The sequence below is a fragment of the Aegilops tauschii genome, chromosome 4 (assembly GCF_002575655.3).
Source record: "Aegilops tauschii subsp. strangulata cultivar AL8/78 chromosome 4, Aet v6.0, whole genome shotgun sequence".
Classification (NCBI taxonomy): domain Eukaryota; kingdom Viridiplantae; phylum Streptophyta; class Magnoliopsida; order Poales; family Poaceae; genus Aegilops; species Aegilops tauschii.
The window spans coordinates 261,506,250-261,529,066 of record NC_053038.3 but is presented as its reverse complement, the minus strand read 5'-3'; the positions used below and the strand labels follow the sequence as shown (position 1 = coordinate 261,529,066).

General features: G+C 48.9%; 1 protein-coding gene across 1 annotated transcript; it reads right to left on the bottom strand.

Annotated features, from left to right (window-relative positions):
* Positions 1 to 15,417: 15,417 nt before the first annotated feature.
* Positions 15,418 to 16,284, bottom strand: LOC141021809 (uncharacterized). The gene has a single exon (XM_073497657.1). The coding sequence runs from the start codon at positions 16,282 to 16,284 to the stop codon at positions 15,418 to 15,420; it is 867 nt and encodes a 288-aa protein (XP_073353758.1).
* Positions 16,285 to 22,817: the final 6,533 nt, after the last annotated feature.

Genomic DNA, 22,817 nt, shown 5'->3' with positions numbered 1-22,817 from the left:
TATTTAAACCCTCGGACCAGTGCTCCTTCGAGTGCTGGCCCAAACCGGGCGATGTCCGGCGCCCCCTGGGCAACCAGGGTCTATGCCAACTCGACGTCTTGCCCATCCGGTGTGCCCTGAGAACGAGATATGTGCAGCTCCTATCGGGATTTGTCGGCACATTCGGGCGGCTTTGCTGGTCTTGTTTTACCATTGTCGAAATGTCTTGTAAACCAAGATTCCGAGACTGATCGGGACTTCCCGGGAGAAGGTTTATCGTTCGTTGACCGCGAGAGCTTATAATGGGCTAAGTTGGGACACCCCTGCAGGGTATTATCTTTCGAAAGCCGTACCCGCGGTTATGTGGCAGATGGGAATTTGTTAATGTCCGGTTGTAGAGAACTTGACACTTGACTTAATTGAAATACATCAACCGTGTGTGTAGCCGTGATGGTCTCTTTTCGGCGGAGTCCGGGAAGTGAACACGGTTTGGGTTATGTATGAACGTAAGTAGTTTTAGGATCACTTCTTGATCATTTCTAGCTTCGCGACCGTTGCGTTGCTCCTCTTCTCGCTCTTATTTGCGTATGTTAGCCACCATATATGCTTAGTGCTTGCTGCAGCTCCACCTCATTACCCCATCCTTCCTACAAGCTTAAATAGTCTTGATCTCGCGGGTGTGAGATTGCTGAGTCCTCGTGAGTCACAGATTCTACCAAAACAGTTGCAGGTGCCGACGATACCAGTGCGGATGACGCAACCGAGCTCAAGTGGGAGTTCGACGAGGAACGTGGTCGTTACTATGTTTCGTTTCCTGATGATCAGTAGTGGAGCCCAGTTGGGACGATCGGGGATCTAGCATTTGGGGTTATCTTCCTTTCTTTTGGATTTGACCGTAGTCGGTCTATGTGCGGATTTTGGATGATGTATGAATTTAATTTATGTATTGTGTGAAGTGGCGATTGTAAGCCAACTCTCTTTATCCCATTCTTGTTCATTACATGGGATTGTGTGAAGATGACCCTTCTTGTGACAATACCTACAATGCGGTTATGCCTCTAAGTCGTGCCTCGACACGTGGGAGATATAGCCACATCGTGGGCATTACAACACTGCTGGATCCGTAGTTCCATCGTACGGCTCGATTGAACCCTTCCGGGAATTGGTGCCGCATCACCTCATCGATGGAGCACATTGGGTGAGTGGCGCCCCTTATTTGGGCCACATCGCGTCGAACCTCGGATTCCATCCTGGCCCGATGTTGTTCCCGAACTCTATCGTTTCGGTCGAGCCACGCTTGGTATCTGTATCTTCCTTCTGGGGGGTATTCTTTTGATCCATAGATGGACGGCGACTGGCTTGCTCTAACAGCCAGGTCGTGCTGAAGATTGTATTGATATTTTGGCGGTGCTGCCTCCTTGACTTTACGGCGGGGAGGAGCAGGTAGGTGTTCGGCCTCCCTAGCTGGCCCGTCCCTTCCTCAAGGGGGGCGGTCAGGCTTGTCGCCTCGCGTTTGTTTGGGTGGTGCAGCCTTGAAAGCCTCGTCGTCGAATTGTGGCAACAACCTGCGCTTGGGGTAGCTCTTCATTTGCTGTTCATAGCTGTACCCTTCTTCAGCTGCTAGGACCTTGGTCCATCTGTCATTGAGGGTAGCTTGTTCGGCCTTTATCTTTTGCTCCTACTTCTTTAGGCTTCGTGCGGTGGCTATAAGATGTCGCTTGAAGCGCTCCTGATCCAATGGATCTTCTGGGACGATGAAATCCTCGGCTCCGAGGCTGATCTCTTCTTTGGAGAGGGGCATATAATTGCTGTCTCCGGAATCGCGAGGGTCCTCAGGGTTATCCTGATCCTCATGCCCTTTTGAGCCATCAGACTGGTGCTCGGGGGCGGGGTCACTGAGGTCTTCCACGTTGTCCGGAGTGTCACCTTCTTTGGTGCCCGTGTTGCTTTTTTTGACTATTTACTGTAGAGAAACAGACCCACAATCCTTTTATTCTAGAATTTTTTGCCCAGATCTGTTTTAAATCCACTCCCACTGGCAGTCAAACCCAGGACCTGGGGTGCTACTAAGGTCGCTACAACCACTAGGCTATAGGCCCATTCGCTGCCCGTGTTGCTTTCCCTACTAGGTCACCCCTTGGATCGTTGGTGTTGTCTTCGGCGTTTGGGGGGCTCCTCTCCAGGATTGTTAGCATCCCCTCTAGGGGTGCCGTCCCCATTAGCACCGTCGCCGTCGTCCTTGGGGGTGTCCACCATGTAGATGTTGTAGGTGGATGTGGCTGTCGGAATCGGGGCTCCATGGACCCAACAAGGTTCGAGCTCTGGGGCGCGTGCGAAGATCTAAACCAGCTCCAGCCTCAAGCTCATCACCTCACGGCCTTGCCTCATCGAGTTCATGCGAGCGGGGAAGGAAGAATACGACAGTTTACCCAGGTTTGGGCACCTTGCGGTGTAAAACCCTACTCCTGCTTTGTGGTGGATTGGCCTCACGAGGAGGTTGTGGATGAACTAGTATAGTGGATGAAGGTGGAATGGATCTGATCCCTCTCTATGGTGGAGACTAGCCTATACTTATGGTGGCCTTATTCCTCTTCTCCCATAGCTTAGGCGAGAAGGGATCCCACAATGGAAAATTTTAAAGGGGACAAGAAGTACATCTTATCCTGACGAAAGGTGGTCTTCGCCTGAAAGCTTCTGGCCGTGACACAAAGGTGGGCTCGGCGATGGCATCCGTCCTGCCGAGCTCGTGGTCTTGGTCTCCTTGCACCGGAATGGAAACCTTTAGGGGATTCCTTGGGAACCCACATACGTCCTTGCTTCCTTAGAACCAAAGAGGAAACTTTCCTCCTCTGTGCCCGCTGGCGCCCGCCTGACCTTGGTCGTCATGGCATCTGGCATCGAGAGCCTGGTGAGGCTGGGTACCTGCGTAGAAGTCTCCGCTCCTCAGAAGGCAGGCTCGGGGAGTGGCCCCTCGAGATGTCTTGGTGTCATCCGCCTCGTGAGGCCGGGGGCCCTCGCGAGGGTCTTGTCTTGGGGGTCTTGTAGCTGAGCCGTACTGGGCCGTCGATGAGGCCGCGTGCTGGGCTGCAGGTAGGCAAGTTTGGGTACCCCCGATCCCAGAACGCCGACAGTAGCCCCCGGGCCCAAGGTGCGCTCGGGATGGCTTCGAGGCGAAGCCAAGGAAAGAAGGAAAAATTGACGCGACCCCTAACCACCCGCGGGCCAGGCTTGACGCGTGGCGCACGACGGGACGCGGATGCCTCTGCTTCCCCACGTCGCCTCGGCAACTGCCCAGGCTGACAAAAAGCCTGGCGCGCGCCGTGGAGCCATCATTGCTCGAATACGAAGGGACGCCGGTTGGCTTTCTCCGATCGCCTATAAGAAGGCACAGGGAGCGGAGCCCGAACCCATCTCCATCTTCTTGCTCCTCCATTCCACACTTCCATCAAAGCAGCCATGGCGCTGCTGAGAAGGTTTTCCGCCGCTGTGAAGGGGAAGGCGCCACGGGAAGAGCCGGAGCTGCCCCCGTCGAAGAGAGGGCGTGACCTCCCTCACAAGGCCACCGCGATGCCTGCGGCGGCCCCTCTCCGGTGCGAGCGTGCTCCGCTCGGGGTCCACACCGGCTCCAGTAGTCGCGGGAAGGATCCTTCCCACGAGGGCGGCCATGGAAGCTACAGAGGACGGGGCCGAGGAGGGAGGCACGAGGTGGCCGTCCGACCACCTCGCCCGCGGGCTCGCTCGGACGACACAGCCCGCGAGTTTGTGGTGTGGGTGGAGGGTCCGCCCGGCACATCGATCCAGCACCCGCGCCCTGAAATGTCTCCAACATAGCTATAATTTTTGATTGTTCCATGCTATTATATTATCTGTTTTGGATGTTTTATATGCATTAATATGCTATTTTATATGATTTTTGGGACTAACCTATTAACCTAGAGCCCAGTGCCAGTTTCTGTTTTTTCCTTGTTTTAGAGTTTCACAGAAAAGGAATACCAAACGGTCCAAACGGAATAAAACTTTCGCCATGATTTTTCTTGGACCAGAAGACACCCAGGAGACTTGGAGTGCAAGTCAGAAGAGCCTCGAGGCGACCACAAGGGTGGAGGGCGCGCCCCCCAACCTTGTGGGCCCCTCGAGGATCCCCTGACCTAGATCTTCCTCCTATATATACTCTTATACCCTAAAAACATCCAGGGGAGCAACGAAACCACTTTTCCACCGCCGCAACCTTCTATACCAGTGAGATTCCATCTTGGGGCCTTTTCCGGCATCCTGCCGGAGGGGGATTCGATCACGGAGGGCTTCTACATCAACACCGTTGCCTCTTCGATGAAGCGTGAGTAGTTTACCACAGACCTACGAGTCCATAGCTAGTAGCTAGAGGACTTCTTCTCTCTCTTTGATTCTCAATACAAAGTTCTCCTCGATGTTCTTGGAGATCTATTCGATGTAATACTCTTTTGCGGTGTGTTTGCCGAGATTCAAAGAATTGTGGACTTATGATCAAGATTATCTATGAATATTATTTGAATCTTCCCTGAATTCTTCTAAGCATGGTTTGATATCTTTGCAAGTCTCTAACTATCGATTTGGTTTGGCCAACTAGATTGGTTTTTCTTGCAATGGGAGAAGTGCTTAGCTTTGGGTTCAATCTTGCGGCGTCCTTTCCCAGTGACAGTAGGGGCAGCAAGGCATGTATTGTATTGGTGCCATCGAGGATAAAAAGATGGGGTTTTCATCATATTGCTTGAATTAATTTCTCTACATCATGTTATCTTGCCTAATGTGTTACTCCATTCTTTATGAACTTAATACTCTAGATGCATGCTGGATAGAGATCGATGTGTGGAGTAATAGTAGTAGATGCAGAATCGTTTCAGTCTACTTGACTCAGACTTGATGCCTATATTCATGATCATTGCCTTAGATATCGCCATAACTTTGCACTTTTCTATCAATTGCTCGACAGTAATTTGTTCACCCACCGTAATAATTTCTATCTCGAGAGAAGCCTCTAGTGAAACCTATGGCCCCGGGTCTATTTTACGTCATATAAGTTTCCGATCTACAATTTTAGTTTGCTATTTACTTTATTTGCAATCTTTTACTTTCCGTTCCATAAACAAAAAATACCAAAAATATTACCGTTTATCCATCTCTATCAGATCTCACTTTGCAAATAACCGTGAAGGGATTGACAACCCCTTATCTCGTTGGGTGCAAGTTGGTGTTTGTTTGTGAATGTATTCAGTGACTTGAGCGTTATATCCTACTGGATTGATACCTTGGTTCTCAAAAGCTGAGGGAAATATTTACTCTACTTTGCTGCATCACCCTTTCCTCTTCAAGGGAAAAACCAACGCAAGCTCAAGAAGTAGTAGGAAGAATTTCTGGCGCCATTGCCGGGGAGATCTATGCCAAGTCAAGACATACCAAGTACCCATCATAAACTCTCATCCCTCGCATTACATTATTCGCCATTCGCCTCTCGTTTTCCTCTCCCCCACTTCTAAAACGATCTTCGAAAAGATTTGCCTTTTCTTCGCCCCTCTTCCGTTCGTCTTCTTCGCTTGCTTTTCGTGTACTCATGTGTTGGATTGCTTGGTTTGTCGCGATGGCTCAATATAATACCAAATTGTGTGACTTTTCCAACACCAATAATAATGATTTTATTAGTACTCCGATTGCTCCTGATGCTAATGTGGAATCTTGTGAAATTAATACTGCTTTGCTGAATCTTGTTATGAAAGATCAATTTTCCGGCCTTCCCAATGAAGATGCCGCATCCCATCTTAATAATTTCGTTGATTTGTGTGATATGAAAAAGGAAAAATATGTGGATAATGATATTGTTAAGTTGAAGCTATTTCCGTTCTCACTTAGAGATCGCGCTAAAACTTGGTTTTCATCTTTGCCTAAAAATAGTATTGATTCATGGAATAAGTGTAAAGATGCTTTCATTTCCAAGTACTTCCCTCCTGCTAAGATCATCTCCCTTAGGAACGATATTATGAATTTTAAGCAGCTTGATCATGAACATGTTGCACAATCTTGGGAGAGGATGAAATTGATGATTACAAATTGCCCTACTCATGGTTTGAATTTGTGGATGATTATACAAATGTTTTATGCCGGATTGAATTTTGCTTCTAGAAATCTTTTAGACTCGGCCGTGGGAGGAACTTTTATGGAAATTACTTTAGGAGAAGCTACTAAACTCCTAGATAAAATTATGGTTAATTATTCTCAATGGCATACCGAAAGATCTTCTACTAGTAAAAAGGTGCATGCGATTGAAGAAATAAATGTTTTGAGTGGAAAGATGGATGAGCTTATGAATTTTTTTGCTAGTAAGAGTGCTCCTATTGATCCTAATGATATGCCTTTGTCTACTCTGATTGAAAACAATAATGAATCTATGGTTGTGAATTTGTTGGTAGGAACAATTTTGGTAATAACGCATATAGAGGAAATTTTAATCCTAGGCCGTTTCCTAGTAATTCCTCTAATAATTATGGTAATTCCTACAACAATTCTTATGGAAATTATAATAAGATGCCCTCTGAATTTGATAATAGTGCTAAAGAATTTATAAGTTAGAAAAAGAATTTCAATGCTTTGATTGAAGAAAAATTGCTTAAGAATGATGATTTGGCTAGGAACGTGGATATAATTTCTCTTGATGTTGATTCTTTGAAACTTAGATCAATTCCACCGAAGCATAATATCAATGAGTCTCTCAAGGCCACGAGAATTTCCATTGAGGAATGCAAAGAAAGAACCGCTAAGATGCACGCTAAAAAGGATTGGTTTATAAAAACGTGTTCTTCTAGTTTCCGTGAGAATAATAATGAAGATATTTACATGATTGACGTGACTCCTATTGAATATTTGTTTTCCAATGTAAATCTTGATAAATATGGGATTGTAGATGAGTCAACTTTAGGTAGAAGGTGTCCCAATAATTCGGAGTTTTTTGATCTTGATGCAAAAATTGATAAAAGTGGGATGGAGAGGTCAAAACTTTAGATAGCAATGAACCCACTATTTTGGATTTAGAGGAATTTAATTATGATAATTGTTCTTTAATAGATTGTATTTCCTTGTTGCAATCCATGTTGAATTCTCCTCATGCTTTTAATCAAAAGAAAGCTTTTACTAAACATATCGTTGATGCTATGATGCAATCTTACGAAGAAAAGCTTAATTTGGAAGTTTCTATTCCTAGAAAACTTTATGATGAGTGGGAACCTTCTATTAAGATTAAGATTAAAGATTATGAATGCTATGCTTTGTGTGATTTGGGTGCTAGTGTTTCCACGATTCCGAAAACTTTATGCGATGTGTTAGGTTTCCGTGAATTTGATGACTGTTCCTTAAATTTGCATCTTGCGGATTCCACTATTAAGAAACCTATGGGAAGAATTAATGATGTTTTTATTGTTGCATATAGGAATTATGTGCCCGTAGATTTCATTGTTCTTGATATAGATTGCAATCCTACATGTCCTATTATTCTTGGTAGACCTTTCCTTAGAACGATTGGTGCAATTATTGATATGAAAGAAGGAAACATTAGATTTCAATTTCCGTTAAGGAAAGACATGGAACACTTTCCAATAAAGAAAATTAAGTTTCCTTATGAATCTATTATGAGAGCCACTTATGGATTGCATGCGAAAGATGATAACACTTAGATCTATTCATGTTTTATGCCTAGCTAGGGGCGTTAAACAATAGTGCTCGTTGGGAGGCAGCCCAATTTTATTTTTGTTTTTGCTTTTTAGGTTCTGTTTTGCTTTGAATAAATCATCTAGCCTCTGGTTAGATGTGTTTTTATGTTTTAATTACTGTTTGTGCCAAGTAAGACCTATGGGATAGCCTACGGTGATAGTTGATTTGATCTTGCCGAAAAACAGAAACTTTTGCTCTCACAAAAACAATTCTTATTTTTAGCTGGAGAGTGCTTTTTAGTTGATTCTTTTTGCAGAAGATTAATAAACAGGACTTCCTATTTTCTCAGGATTTTTAGAGTTACAGAAGTATGCGAACTATCCAGATTGCTACAGACTGTTCTGTTTTTGACAGATTCTGTGTTTCACGTGTTGTTTGCTTATTTTGATGAATCTATGGCTAGTATCGGGGGGTATGAACCATGGAAAAATTGAAATACATTAGGTATTACACCAATATAAATAAAGAATGAGTTCACAATAGTACCTAAAGTGGTGATTTATTTTCTTATACTAATGAAGCTTATGAGATTTTCTGTTGGAGTTTTGTGTTGTGAAATTTTCAAGTTTTGGGTAAGGATTTGATGGACTACGGAATAAGGAGTGGAAAGAGCCTAAGCTTGGGGATTCCCAAGGCACCCCAAGGTAATATTCAAGGATGTCAAAAAGCCTAAGCTTGGGGATGCCCCGGGAAGGCATCCTCTCTTTCGTCTTCGTCTATCAGTAACCTTACTTGAGGCTATATTTTTATTCACCACATGATATGTATTTTGCTTGGAGCTCTTGTATGATTTGATTCTTTGCTTTTTATTTTGACACAATCATCCTTGCTGTACACACCTTTTGAGAGAGACACACATGAATCTTGATTTATTAGAATACTCGATGTGCTTCACTTATATCTTTTGAACTAGGCAATTTTGCTCTAGTGCTTCACTTATATCTTTTTAGAGCATGGCGGTGGTTTTTATTTTATATAAATTGATGAACTCTCGTACTTCACTTATATTATTTTGAGAGTCTTTAAACAGCATGGTAATTTGCTTTGGTTATAAAATTAGTCCTAATATGATAGGCATCCAAGAAGGATATAATAAAAACTTTCATATAAAGTGCGTTGAATACTATGAGAAGTTTGATTCCTAATGATTGTTTGGAGGTATGAGGATGGTGATATTAGAGTCATGCTAGTGAGTAGTTGTGAATTTGAGAAATACTTGTGTTAAAGTTTGTGAGTCCCGTAGCATGCACGTATGGTGAACCGTTATGTAACGAAGTTGGAGCATGAGATGTTTTTTGATTGTCTTCCTTATGAGTGGCGGTTGGGGACGAGCGATGGTCTTTTCCTACCAATCTATCCCCCTAGGAGCCTGCGCGTAGTACTTTGTTTTGATGACTAATATATTTTTGCAATAAGTATATGAGTTCTTTATGACTAATGTTGAGTCCATGGATTATACGCACTCTCACCTTTCCGCCATTGCTAGCCTCACTTTTACCGCGCAACTTTCGCCGGTACAATAAACCCACCACATATCCTTCCTCAAAACAGCCACCATACCTACCTATTATGGCATTTCCATAGCCATTCCGAGATATATTGCCATGCAACTTTCCACCATTCCATTTACTATGACATACATCATCATTGTCATTTTGCTTTGCATGATCATGTAGTTGACATCGTATTTATGGCAAAGCCACTATTCTTCATATTTTTTATACATGTCACTCTTGATTCATTGCACATCCTAGTACACCGTCGGAGGCATTCACATAGAGTCATATTTTTTGTTCTAGTATCAAGTTGTAATTCTTGAGTTGTAAGTAAATAGAAGTGTGATGTTCTTCATTATTAGAGCATTGTCCCATGTGAGGAAAAAAAGAGAAAGGCCAAATAAGAAAATAGAAGGCCCAAAAAAAAGAGAAAAAAAAGAAAAAAAAAGAGAAAACAAATGAGAGAAAAAGAGAGAAGGGACAATGTTACTATCCTTTTTGCCACACTTGTGCTTCAAAGTAGCACCATGATCTTCATGATAGAGAGTCTCCTATGATATCACTTTCATATACTAGTGGGAATTTTTCATTTTAGAACTTGGCTTGTATATTCCAACTATGGGCTTCCTCAAACGCCCTAGGTCTTCATGAGCAAGCAAGTTGGATGCACACCCACTTAGTTTTCTTTTTTGAGCTTTCATAAACTTATAGTTCTAGTGCATCCGTCGCATGGCAATCCCTACTCACTCACATTGATATATATATATATATATATATATATATATATATATATATATATATAGTGTTACTATTCATCACCCAGGTGCAGAATAAGTTATTCTTCACCCGAGGTAATCTTACGATCACTTCCTAAATAAATTACATTTGAAATTCAAATAGTTACATTCCTATTGATTCACTACGTAAAATTTGGCATAAGAAAAAAAAATGTAGGTCATAAGACAAGAAAATTTGTAGTTTATGTATATTTTACACTATGTTTTTACGTTTGTAATTTTATATAACATAAAATATTTTTTACGGCGACTATATGTTTTCTTACAGTCTCTTTTTACATCAAAAATAAGAAAAAACTTACGGAACATAAAATTACGGTGCATTGATGGTAAATTAGAGGGGGGTGAAGAATAATTATTTCTCACCCAGGGTGACGAATAGTCAATCCCTATATATATATATATATATATTAATGGGCATCTCCATAGCCCGTTGATACACCTTGTTGATGTGAGACTATCTCCTTCTTTTTGTCTTCTCCACAACCACCGTCTATTCCACCTATAGTGCTATGTCCATGGCTCACGCTGATGTATTGCGTGAAAGTTGAAAAAGTTTGAGAACATCAAAAGTATGAAATAATTGCTTGGCTTGTCATCGGGGATGTGCATGATTTAAATGTTTTGTGTGATGAAGATGGAGCATAGCCAGACTATATGATTTTGTAGGGATAAGCTTTCTTTGGCCATGTTATTTTGAGAAGACATAATTCTTTTGTTAGTATGATTGAAGTATTATTGTTTTTATATCAATATAAACTTTTGGTTTGAATCTTACGGATCTGAACATTCATGCCACAATAAAGATAATTACATGGATAAATATGTTAGGTAGCATTCCACATCAAAAAATTCTGTTTTTATCATTTACCTACTCGAGGGCGAGCAGGAATTAAGCTTGGGGATGCTTGATACGTCTCCAACGTATCTATAATTTTTGATTGTTCCATGCTATTATATTATCTATTTTGGATGTTTTATATGCATTAATATGCTATTTTATATGATTTTTGGGACTAACCTATTAACCTAGAGCCCAGTGCCAGTTTCTGTTTTTTCCTTGTTTTAGAGTTTCGCAGAAAAGAATACCAAACGAAGTCCAAACGGAATAAAACTTTCGCCATGATTTTTCTTGGACCAGAAGACACCCGCGAGACTTGGAGTGCAAGTCAAAAGAGCCTCGAGGCAACCACAAGGGTGGAGGGCGCGCCCCCCAACCTTGTGGGCCCCTTGAGGATCCCCTGACCTAGATATTCCTCCTATATATACTCTTATACCCTAAAAACATCCAGGGGAGCAACGAAACCAGTTTTCCACCGCCACAACCTTCTGTACCAGTGAGATTCCATCTTGGGGCCTTTTCCGGCATCCTGTCGGAGGGGGATTCGATCACGGAGGGCTTCTACATCAACACCGTTGCCTCTTCGATGAAGCGTGAGTAGTTTACCACAGACCTACGGGTCCATAGATAGTAGCTAGATGGCTTCTTCTCTCTCTTTGATTCTCAATACAAAGTTCTCCCCGATGTTCTTGAAGATCTGTTAGATGTAATACTCTTTTGCAGTGTGTTTGCCGAGATCCGATGAATTGTGGATTTATGATCAAGCTTATCTATGAATATTATTTGAATCTTCTCTGAATTCTTATGCATGATTTGATATCTTTGCAAGTCTATTTGAGCTACCAATTTGGTTTTGCCAACTAGATTGGTTTTTCTTACAATGGGAGAAGTGCTTTGCTTTTGGTTCAATCTTGTGGTGTCCTTTCCCAGTTATAGTAGGGGCAGCAAGGCACGTATTGTATTGTTGCCATAAAGGATAAAAAGATGGGTTTTCATCATATTGCTTGAGTTAATTCCTCTACATCATGTCATCTTGCCTAATGCGTTACTCTTTTCTTTATGAACTTAATACTCTAGATGCATGCTGGATAGCGATCGATGTGTGGAGTAATAGTAGTAGATGCATAATCATTTCGGTCTACTTGACACGGACGTGATGCCTATATTCATGATCATTGCCTTAGATATCGTCATAACTTTGCGTTTTTCTATCAATTGCTCGACAGTAATTTGTTCACCCACTGTAATAATTTCTATCTCGAGAGAAGCCTCTAGTGAAACCTATGGCCCCTGGGTCTATTTTACATCATATAAGTTTTTGATCTACAATTTTTGTTTCCTATTTACTTACTTTGCAATCTTTTACTTTCTGTTCCATAAACCAAAAATACCAAAAATATTACTCTACCGTTTATCCTTCTCTATAAGATCTCACTTTGCAAATAACCGTGAAGGGATTGACAACCCCTTATCACGTTGGGTGCAAGTTGGTGTTTGTTTGTGCATGTATTCGGTGACTTGAGTGTTATCTCCTACTAGATTGATACCTTGGTTCTCAAAAGCTGAGGGAAATACTTACTCTACTTTGCTGCATCACCCTTTCCTCTTCAAGGGAGAAACCAACACAAGCTCAAGAAGTAGCACGCTCCTTCGCCGAGGAGCTGCCGGCCGGAGGACTCACCGGGCTGTGGCTGTAGCCCGATGGTTCCTGCAACCGGTCCTCTTGGGCGGAGGTTGAGGTTACCTCATCGGGCCTGGTGTACCTGACCCACGGGTGGCAGACGTTTGCCTGCGCTCGCGGTTTGACGGGAAGGAACACCCTCCACTTGAATTACGACGAGGTGGCAATGCTCTTCGTCAGGATCTTTGGCAAGGACGGCGGGCGCCTAGGGTGCTGCCCGGAGGGTGACAGCAGCGACGACGACCGCTTCTCCGACAATGATGATCATCGCGGCGGTGAACTTGACCTTGGCAACGGCTGCGACACCACCAGCAGCAGCGGCGCCTCCTGCGAGGGAAGCTCGAGTAACGAAGACTACGATGAGCCGCCGCGCCCGGGTCCAGTAGGACGATGAGCCACCACATCGCCGTGCCCCTCTCAATGATGAGGAGGACTTCGACTGAGCATGGGCGGCACCGGAGCCGGGCTTCAGGAGGAGTGGCCTTTAGGAGGCCGCTTCTTTTGCTGTGTTTTTATTTCCTGCATCAAGAGTTGTGGAGAGCCCCGCGGGGGCGTGTAATGAACTGCGGCGCTTGCACCTTTATATTATTGTTTCCTGCTCATATTGTAGCATTTATCACCATTAACTGAAAGGTTCCTGCCTAGCACGATTAGAATAACTTAGCCTGGTGCGCTCATGGCTGTTGGAGGGTTCCTGCGTCGTGGGGGCGTGCTCCTGCGAAGCTTTTGATCCCTCATTTCGGCGCGATGCTGCTAGGGCATCAGTGCAGCCGAAGGAGCTTGTCGGGGGGGGGGGGGGGGGGCTCCCTCCTTACGGAATAGATGGATTCGGGTCCTCGAGGGGCTCGTGGCTCGCGAGGCCCCTGGTGGACTTGCGAGGATTCAGGGCCTCTGGAGGCGCCTCCATCTGGCATCGAGCCTCGTGGAGATGCAAAAACACTTGGCGAAGGACTCCTTAACGATGTGCCTGACCGTGATTGTGTTTTCCCAGGCCACCCTTCCTTGATGCCCATCCTGCATCTAGAGCTCCCGAGCGAGGGTCGATTGCTGCTGGTAGCCGAGTCGCGATGCCTGGCAAGGCCAGGAGGTGAGCGCTCGTGAGGCCAGGGCCGAAGGCAACAAGTGCCTGTTGGCTCGCTCGAGAGCGTCACACAAGGATTCAGACGCCAAAGTCTTGGCGAGGTGTGCGCACGGGCGGACCTGCGGCTATCGTGGCCTAGGCCTCAAGGATGCCAGGGCTGGCTCGAGCGTACACACCGTGTCCAACCTCCGCTCACAGGACGCGCGAGAGGGAGCAACTGGCAGCTGTCACGCCCTTTAAAAGCGAGATGCAAGAAGGAAAACATGCAAGGAAAAAAATTGCGACCCCTTTCGAATAAAGACGCGAAAACATCCAACTTCATTCCCAGAAGTGGCAAATTTGGTTACAACAGAATGAAAGAACAACCGTGTTCGGCGCCTAAGCTAGTCTTCCCACTAGAGCGGAGCACGGGGCCTCCAGTTGGGCGTGGGTATAGTCGCTGTTCGACTGTGTTGTCCGCCAGCGCGGAGCATGGGGCTTCCACTTGGGCGTGGGTGGGAGTTCCTGCGAGGCCACAAAACAGCACACCGGGAGACTCCAGAGCGTGTACAACCCCACTCATTATTACGTGAAAGTGTCAAGGGTAGAACTTGCGAAGATGCTGGATGTTCCAGACATTCTGGAAGGGGACCCCGTCCTCCAACTCCAGGTGCGCGACGCCAGGCCTAGAGACGCGGGCGACCCTAAATGGGCCCACCCACATGGGAGAGAGCTTATGAAGGCCCTCCCTGGAGAGGTCCCATCACAGGACGAGGTCACCAACTTCGAGGGTTCGGGGGCGGATGTTGCGGCAGTGGTAGCGCCGCAATGCCTGCTGGTACCTTGCGGCTCGGAGAGAGGCTTGGTGGCGGGCCTCCTCTCCGAGCACAATATCAGTCCCCCGAGAGGCATCATGACGCGCCTCGTCAGACGCCAAGACCCATGGGGAATGATGCTTGATCTCAAGCGGAAGGACCGCCTCTGCCCCGTGGACGAGGTAGAACGAGGTCTTGCTGGTGGGTTTAGTCGCGGTGGTGCGGATAGACCACAACGTGGACTGCAGCTCATCAAGCCAACCGCTGCCGCATGCCTCGAGCTTCTTCTTGAAGCTTCTGGTTTTGAGGCCCCTCAGGACCTCTGCATTGGCATGCTCAGCCTGGCCATTGCTCCTCGGGTGGATCACCGAAGCGTAGCGTATCTGTGTTCCAAGGTTAGCACAATATGACCTGAAAAGATTGCTTGTGAGCCATTGTCAGTGATGATGCGGTTGGGGACACCAAACAGGTCACGAGGCCCTTGATGAACTTGACGGCCGATCCCGCGGGGATGGTGCGCACCGGATCCACCTTCGCCAACTTGGTGAACTTGTCGATGGTGACATAGCGGTAGCCCCCAAGCACCCTGGGGAATGGGCCCAGTTTGTCCAACCCCAGACCACGAAAGGCCACAAGAGCCGGATGGTCTAGAGCCCCTGCGCCGGCTGATGGATCTGCTTTGCATGGACTTGCAGGCCTCGCAAGATCGGACCAGCTCGGTCGCGTCGTGGAGCGCCGTAGGCCAGTAGAACCCGCTGCGGAATACCTTTCCCACGAGGGTGCGTGCCGACGACTGATGCCCGCAATCTCCCCGTGGATATCTGCCAACAGCTCGTGCCCTTGATCTTCTGAAATGCACCTGAACGAGATGTCGTTGGGGCACCTTCGGTACAGCTTGCCATCCCGCAAGCAGTAGGCGGTGGCCTGACGGGCCACGTGCTCCGCGTCCTCCTCCTTCTTAGGCAGAATGCCATGGAGTAAGTACGCCTCAAACTCTTGGTCCTAGTTGTCCCTCTAAGGCTCCATCGCCAGGAGCAGGAGGGTCCTTGTGGTTGGGCCGCACACTGGTGGCGTGTGGGGTAGCTCCTCCCGAGGCATCACCGTCCCCGACGTCGGGGGTGCGGATGATGGCCAGAAGAGCCTTTCCTCGAAGACACCTGGGCTCTGAGGCTCACATTGCGATGCCTGTTTGGTGATGTCGTCTGCTTCCTTGTTCGCGCCCCTCGGGACGTGCTGCAATTCCAAACCCAAGAATTGTTTCTTGATTTTACGTACCTCCTCCAGGTATGCCGCCATGTGCTTGTACTTTGGCTTGTACTCCTTGTTGGAAAAGTTGACAAGGAGCTGGGAGTCGCCCTTGATGGTGAGGCGCTTGACCCCTAGGGCGGCCGCGGCTTTGAGCCCAGCGATCAAGCCCTTATACTCCACGGTGTTGTTGGAGACCTTTTCGCCGTGTTGAAAGCATAGCTGGACGACATAGTGGAGCTTATCATTGGTCGGGGAGATGAGCATGACCTCAGCTCCCGTGCCTCGCCGTGCGAAGGCTCCATCGAAGTGCATGACCCAGCCATCGGGCACCTTATCGCCCGACACCAAGGATCGATCCTCACACAGCTCTTGGTCGCACGCGTCTGTCCACTCTGCCACGAAGTTGGTGAGTGCTACTCCCTTGATTACCCCGGTCATGCTGAACTCCAGCTGGAAGGCCTGCAACTCGATGTTCCATTCGGCAACCCTGTCGGCGGTGTTAGGGCTGCGCAATATCCTCTCTAGGGGGTATGTGGATATGACCTTTATGGGGTGGCCCTGGAAATAGTGGCGCAACTTCCTCCAGGCGACCAGGAGAGCGAGGAGGAGCTTCTGCTGCATAGAGTAATACATGCGCGCATCCCGAAGCACCATGCTGATGAAGTACACCGGTTGTTCAACGAGGCGCGGGGCGTCGGCGGACTCTCGTTCCACGCAAGGTGCGCGGGCCTTGGGGATCTCTTCGAACGTCAGGGGGCGAAGCCCTCAAGAGTACCATCCTGACGCGACGGGGATTCAGAAGGCTTCAGGGCTCCGCACGGGCCGTGGGGCTTCCCTCAAGTGTCGCCGCGTTCCTGTTGAATTGCTACGAGTGCAGCGCTGGCTGAATGCGGGGTGGCCGCTAGGTAAAGCACCAGGGGCTCGCGAGAGCGGGGCACCACCATGATGGTCGGGCTCGTGAGGTACCTCCTGAGGTCCTCGAAGGCTGCTTCCGCCTCGGGGGTCCATTCGAAGGGGCCCTTCCTCTTCATCAACTTGAAGAATGGCAGGGTGCACTTGCATAGCTTGGATATGAGGCACCCCAAGGAGGTCACACATCCTGCCTGCTTCTGCATTTCCTTGAGGGTTTCGGGTGGGCGCATCTTTTCGATAGCCTTGACCTTCTCTGGGTTCGCTTCTATCCCTCGGTGCGAGACGAGGAAACCGAGCAGCTTGCCGGACGGGACCTCAAAAACACACTTCTCGGGGTTAAGCCTGATGTTCACCCTGCGCAGGTTGGCGAATGTTTCCTCCAGGTCCTCGATCAGGGTTGTTGCCTTGCACGATTTGACCACGATGTTGTCGATGTAAGCCTCCGCATTATTCGACAGCTGCGGCCCCAGCATGATGTGCATGAGCTGCTGGAAGGTGGCGCCGGCGCTAGTTAGCCTAAAGGGCATGCAGGTGTAGCAGTGAACGCCGCATGGTGATATGAAGGCCGTCTTCTCGACATCTTCGGCCACCATCTTGATCTGGCCGCAGCCTGAGAACGCATCCAAGAAGCACAATAGATCATAACCCGTGGTAGAGTCCACAATCTGGTCAATGCGCGGGAGCAGAATGGGGTCCTGAGGGCAAGCTTTGTTGAGGCTAGTGAAGTCAACGGACATACGCTCCTAAGCGCCCTTCTCGCGGACAACGACAGGGTTGGCGAGCCACTCCGGATGCCACACCTTACATATGACCCCTGCTTCTTGTAACTTGCGCACCTCTTGGACAATGAACGCCTGCTTTTCTTGCGCCTACCGCCTAGCCTTTTGTTTCACTGGGCGGGCGCCGGGACACACCACCAGGTGATGCTCGATCACTCCTCTCGGGATGCTGACAAGATCGGATGCCTTCCATGCGAACACGTCTTTATTTGCTCGAAGGAATCGAATGAGCGCCTGCTCTTGGTCCGCGGGCAAGCCAGCGCCGATGGTGAAAGTGGGGCCCAGGTTGTCGTCATCGACGGGCACCCTCTTCGTCTTGGTGCGGTCTTGGGAGAACAGCTACTTCTTCTTCGCGGGCGTGGTCTCCGAAGCCCCCGTGACCTCATTGCCATCTGGATGCGAGGCCGCCGCGGCCCTGTAGGCGAGCTTGAGTGCCCGGACCACATCCCCCTTGTCTCCTACCACGATGATGACACCGCTGCTGCCCAGCATTTTGATGACGTTGTAGCCGGGGTGTGTCACCACCATGAACTTGGCGAGAGTGGGTTACCCAAAGATGGCGTTGTAAGGGAGGCCGATGCGGGCCACGTCGAAGTCGATGACCTCAGTGCGGTAGTTGTCACGCTTTCCAAAGGTGACAGGAAGGTGCACCTGCTACAAGGGGGAGGCGGAGCCCCCTGCCACCCCGGCGAACGGCCTGGTTGGTAGGAGTTGGTCGTACGACACCTGAAGCATCTCGAAGGCCTCGACAGAGAGCACGTTGAGGCCCGCGCCACCATCAATGAGGGTCTTGGTGACGAAGAGGGTGCACATAGCATAAGGAGTGCACCAGCGGCGACCACAGATCCGGGGCGATCCCTGGGGTCAAAGGTGATGGCGACCTCGCGCCGTGCGCGGCTCCGCAGGGTCTCAGGTCAGCGCCGGGCGGCAATCACCCGGCGAAGGAGTTGCTTGGCGTGGCGACCATACGCAGGTGCTTGCGACCCGCCGAGGAGGCACACGACTGTGTGGGGCCTCGGGGCCACGAAGTGTGCAAGGAATTGCCCGCGGAGCTCCCCCCATGAGGATACCGAGGCGTCTGGGAGGCCTCGGAGCCAAGAGCGGGGAGCCTTCGTGAGTGCTAGAGGGGGCCATGGCCTTCCCGTTGCCGCCTGCCGCCAGGATACCTTGCTCGTATAGCCGGAAGAACTCCTCCGGGTTAGCCGCACCGTCGTACCACGGGGGCAACGCTGGCCTGAACCTCACCGGCAAGCAAACCCGACGCATCTCCGGAGTGAAGGCGGGGCAACCGGCTGTGACACCGGGGACGATGGACGAGCAACGAGGCGCGTGACGTTGGCCATGGGCGCGACGAAGTGGGAATGAATCAGAGCCGGGAGGAGGATCTCGACATGCCCCTACCTGGCTTACCAAATGCCGGAATTGGGGTTCTGCGGACCCAACAAGGTTCAGACTCTGGGGCGTGTGCGAAGATCTAAACCAGCACCAGCCTCAAGCTCATCACCTCAGGGCCTTGCCTCTCGAGTTCGTGCGAGCGGGGAAGTAAGAACACGACAGTTTACCCAGGTTCGGGCCACCGTGCCGTGTAAAACCCTACTCCTACTTTGTGGTGGATTGGCCTCACGAGGAGGTTTTGGATGAACTAGTATAGTGGATGAGCTGCCTCGCAAGGGCTCTGGGAGTGAAGGTGGAATGGATCCGATCCCTCTCTACGGTGGAGACTAGCCTATACTTATAGTGGCCTTGGTCATCTTCCCCCATAGCTTAGGCGGGAAGGGATCCCACAATGACCAACTTGAAAGGGGATAAGAATTACATCTTATCCTACCAAAAGGTGGTCTTCGCCTACAAAGCTTCTGGTCATGACGCAGAGGTGGGCTCAGCGATGACATCCATCCTGCTGAGCTTGTGGTCTTGGTTTCGTTGCACTAAAATGGAAACCTTTGGGGGATTCCTTGGGAACCTGCATATGTCCTTGCCTCCTTAGCACCAAAGAGGAAACTATCCTCCTCTGCGCCCGCTGGCGCCCCCTGGCCTTGGTCGTCATGGCTTACATCATCGAGAGCCTCGTGAGGCTGGGTACCTACATGTAAGTCTCCGCTCCTCGGGAGGCAGGCTCGGGGAGCGGCCCCTCCAAGTCTTGGCGTCGTCCGCCTCGCGAGGCCGGGGGCCCTCGTGAGGGTCTTGTCTTGGGGGTCTTGTAGCTAGGCCATACCGGGCCATCGATGATGCTGCATGTTGGGCAGCAGGCAGGCAAGTCTGGGTACCCCCGATCCCAGAACACCGACAGTGGCCGTCCAGCGGCCGGTTACGGGAGGGGCAATGTTAGTGTGGGCTGTGGCCTCGTTGTCGTCATCCATATCCTTAGCCTCCTTAGTGGCATTGCCCAGCATGTCGGTTATGTCTTTGACAGTGGCTATTAAGTGGCTGGTGGGTGGGACATAAAATTCCCTGTGACCTACCCCGAGGCTCCGTTGAGCATGAGCCGAGGATGGTCCATCGACAATAGCCATCATCTGGATCCGGTCAAGCGCCTCGTTCAACAGCGAGGCTGGCCGGATCAGCGTATGAAGTTTCTTCGGAGTTAACCTCCATTGCAAGGGTGGGGCGAGGCATGGGTCTGGTCAGGGGCAAACCTTGGTCTTCGGACACTATACTTGCCTCAAGGCTCAAGGCCAAATATGTGGTGAGAAGGGCGAGCCCGGCGGGGGTTGACTCCATGTCTTCGGACACCCAAATATTGTTAAGGCTCAAGGCCGGATCCACGTCGAGGAGGGAGTGTCGGGACAGGGTTGATTCCTGGGTTTTGGACATAGGTGATGCTTCTGAGCTTGACGCTGGTAGCGTGGTATGGGCTGATCCAGAGATCAGATCGGGGATAGCCCCCGAAGTCAATGCTTCGGAGGTCATGCTTGTTGCGGGTAAGGCTGAGAAGCTAGTGAAGATCAGATCGCCCTGAGCATCGATGATGCACTAGAAGTTGCCGAACCTGATCTGTTGCTCATGGGCGAAATTGTCGACCTGGTTGAGGCGACCAGTCGCGTCGGCATGCAGAACAATGCTGCCGAATGTGAAAAGTTGCTCGGGGATGAAGATGTCTTCGGTGTTGACGCCGTCTCTGATGATCAGGCGAGCCATCGTTCCTTCGGTGATCCAACATTGGAACTCTCAATGAAAGCAGCAATGTTGGTATCAAAACCGGCGGATCTCTGGTAGGGGGTCCCGAATTGTGGACGTTGGATCGATGGGGAACAGTAGACGTGGGACACGATGTTAACCCAGGTTCGGGCCCTCTCTAAGAGGTAAAATCCTACGTCTTTCTTGATTATATTGCTTGTGTATAAGGAGGTTACAGAGGGATCTTCTAGCCTCTACGAACCAAGCCCACTGGTTTATATAGACACCAGGGGTGCTATGGTTTACAAATAGTCGGTTACATAGAGGAAACTCCGGATATTCCATCTTGACTTGGGGTGCACACGAAGGCACAAAAGGTCTTCGGTCCGGATACGGTGCGGCCCAATAGTTCGGCCCATGTGAGATGAACCAGCATCCCGAGGATTCCCTCTCTCTAGTTCTAGTTTTTGATCTAGACTTGATCTAGACTTGAACTAGTTCTTGTTCTCTCTAATCCTCATAATACAGAGGCCCTGTTGTTAGGGCATATTTCTCCCTTAGTGGTTTTGCAGAGATGTGCATTGAGCATTTCAGCTAATCTATCATATGGCACAAAGACGATTCGTGCACCTCTGAGCTATTAGGAAGATGGTGTTTGTCCTTCGGTTCATTTTTTGTGGATTTGAGTCGTAGGAACACCGTACTATTAAGAGGGGGTCCGCGTCGAAAAGGTTGGGTGAAATCAACACATAGAAGGTCCCTCTGCACCCTCCTTCCTTCCTTGCATTTGAGCTTGGCCTTCCCTTGTGCTTGGGCTTTTCAGAGCAGTCTAAGCGGTAGTACCGCTCTGCTCAACGGTAGTACCTCTCAAGCGGTACTATCGCAGTTCAGTTATGTTCTCACTTCCGCTTGTTGTTTAGGTTATGTAAATGGGTGGCTATAGTGCGGCAGTTCAGTGCGGTAGTACCGCTCCAGTGGTACTGCAGCTTTGATTATCACTCTACTACCGCAGGTTTACTGGGTTGTCTACAGCTTAGCGGGAGTACCGCTCTAGCAGCGCGGTAGTACCGCTCCGGCGAAACTACCGCTGTACCAGTACTGCAAGGAGTACCTGAAAGGATCTAGATGACGACTAGAGGGGGGGGGGGGTGAATAGGCGTTTTAAAACTGTTACGGATTTGGCTTTATCCTAATGTGGAATTAAACTAAACGGATACCTTTCAAGCACAAATCCTAAATATGCTAGGCTCAACTAAGCGCACCAACAACCTATGCTAAACAAGATAGGCACTTAAGGAAACTAGCAAGCACAAACTATATCACAAGATATGGAAATGTAGGAACAACTAAACAATTCAACTAGCACAAGATATATCAATATGAGCAAGTATGAATTGCGGTAAGTAAAGGGTGTGGGTAAGAGATAACCACAAGTGAGTCGGAGACGCGGATTTATCCCGAAGTTCACACTCGTGAGAGTGCTAATCTCCGTTAGAGCGGTGCCGAAGCCAAAGCTCCGGGGCGTCACCAAGTGACTCACCGTATTCTCCTTTTCGAGTCACCCCCAACGGATGAGCTTCGATTCACTCGGGGTTGGTCTTGAAGGCGACCACCACACCTTTACAAACTTCTCCGGAGCACACCACAAGCAAGGAAGCTTCCGGAGGAACTTGACCACCTAGGCCACTTCAACACCCTTCCCCGGAGCACACCACAAGAGGAAGCTTCCGGGGGAACCTTGGCCACATAGGCCTCTTCACAATCTTCACAATGAATATCACCAAACCGTCTAGGAGGCCGAAACCTCCAAGAGTAATAAACTCACAGACTCTCACTCGAACTAATCGATGTGGGGAGCTCAAACCAATGCAACAAATGCAATGCAATGCCAAGCAACAAATGCTCAACACACTCTCTCAATCTCACAAGATGCACTTTTGAAAGTAGGAGATTGAGGAGAGGGGATGCAATGGATATGATCAACAAATGGCTCACAAATCCATCCACAAATCCCCCTTCACATAGAGGGGAGAAAGGGCTTTGGGAGAGGTGTAGAGAGGCTCAAAATGGTGTTTTGAAAGTGTAAGAACCAACCCCCAACCGGTGGGAGGAATGGGCCCTTAAATAGCCAAACTCAGAAACTAGCCATTGGGGCTCCAACGGGCATTTCCTAGGCACCCCGTGTGCACGGGGGTTTAGACCCCGTGCCCACGGGGTCCCGTGCGCACGGTACAAGCCCCGTGCACATGGGGCCCCGTGCCCATGGGGGTCAAATACCCAGTGCACGCGGAGTCCCCAGGACAGCCAGCAGCAGCCCACTAAAACGTTGATAACTTTGGCATACGGACTCCGAATTCG

Excerpts from the sequence above, each read along its gene's own strand:
- LOC141021809 (XM_073497657.1), bottom strand. The coding sequence starts at position 16,284 with ATGTATTACTCTATGCAGCAGAAGCTCCTCCTCGCTCTCCTGGTCGCC.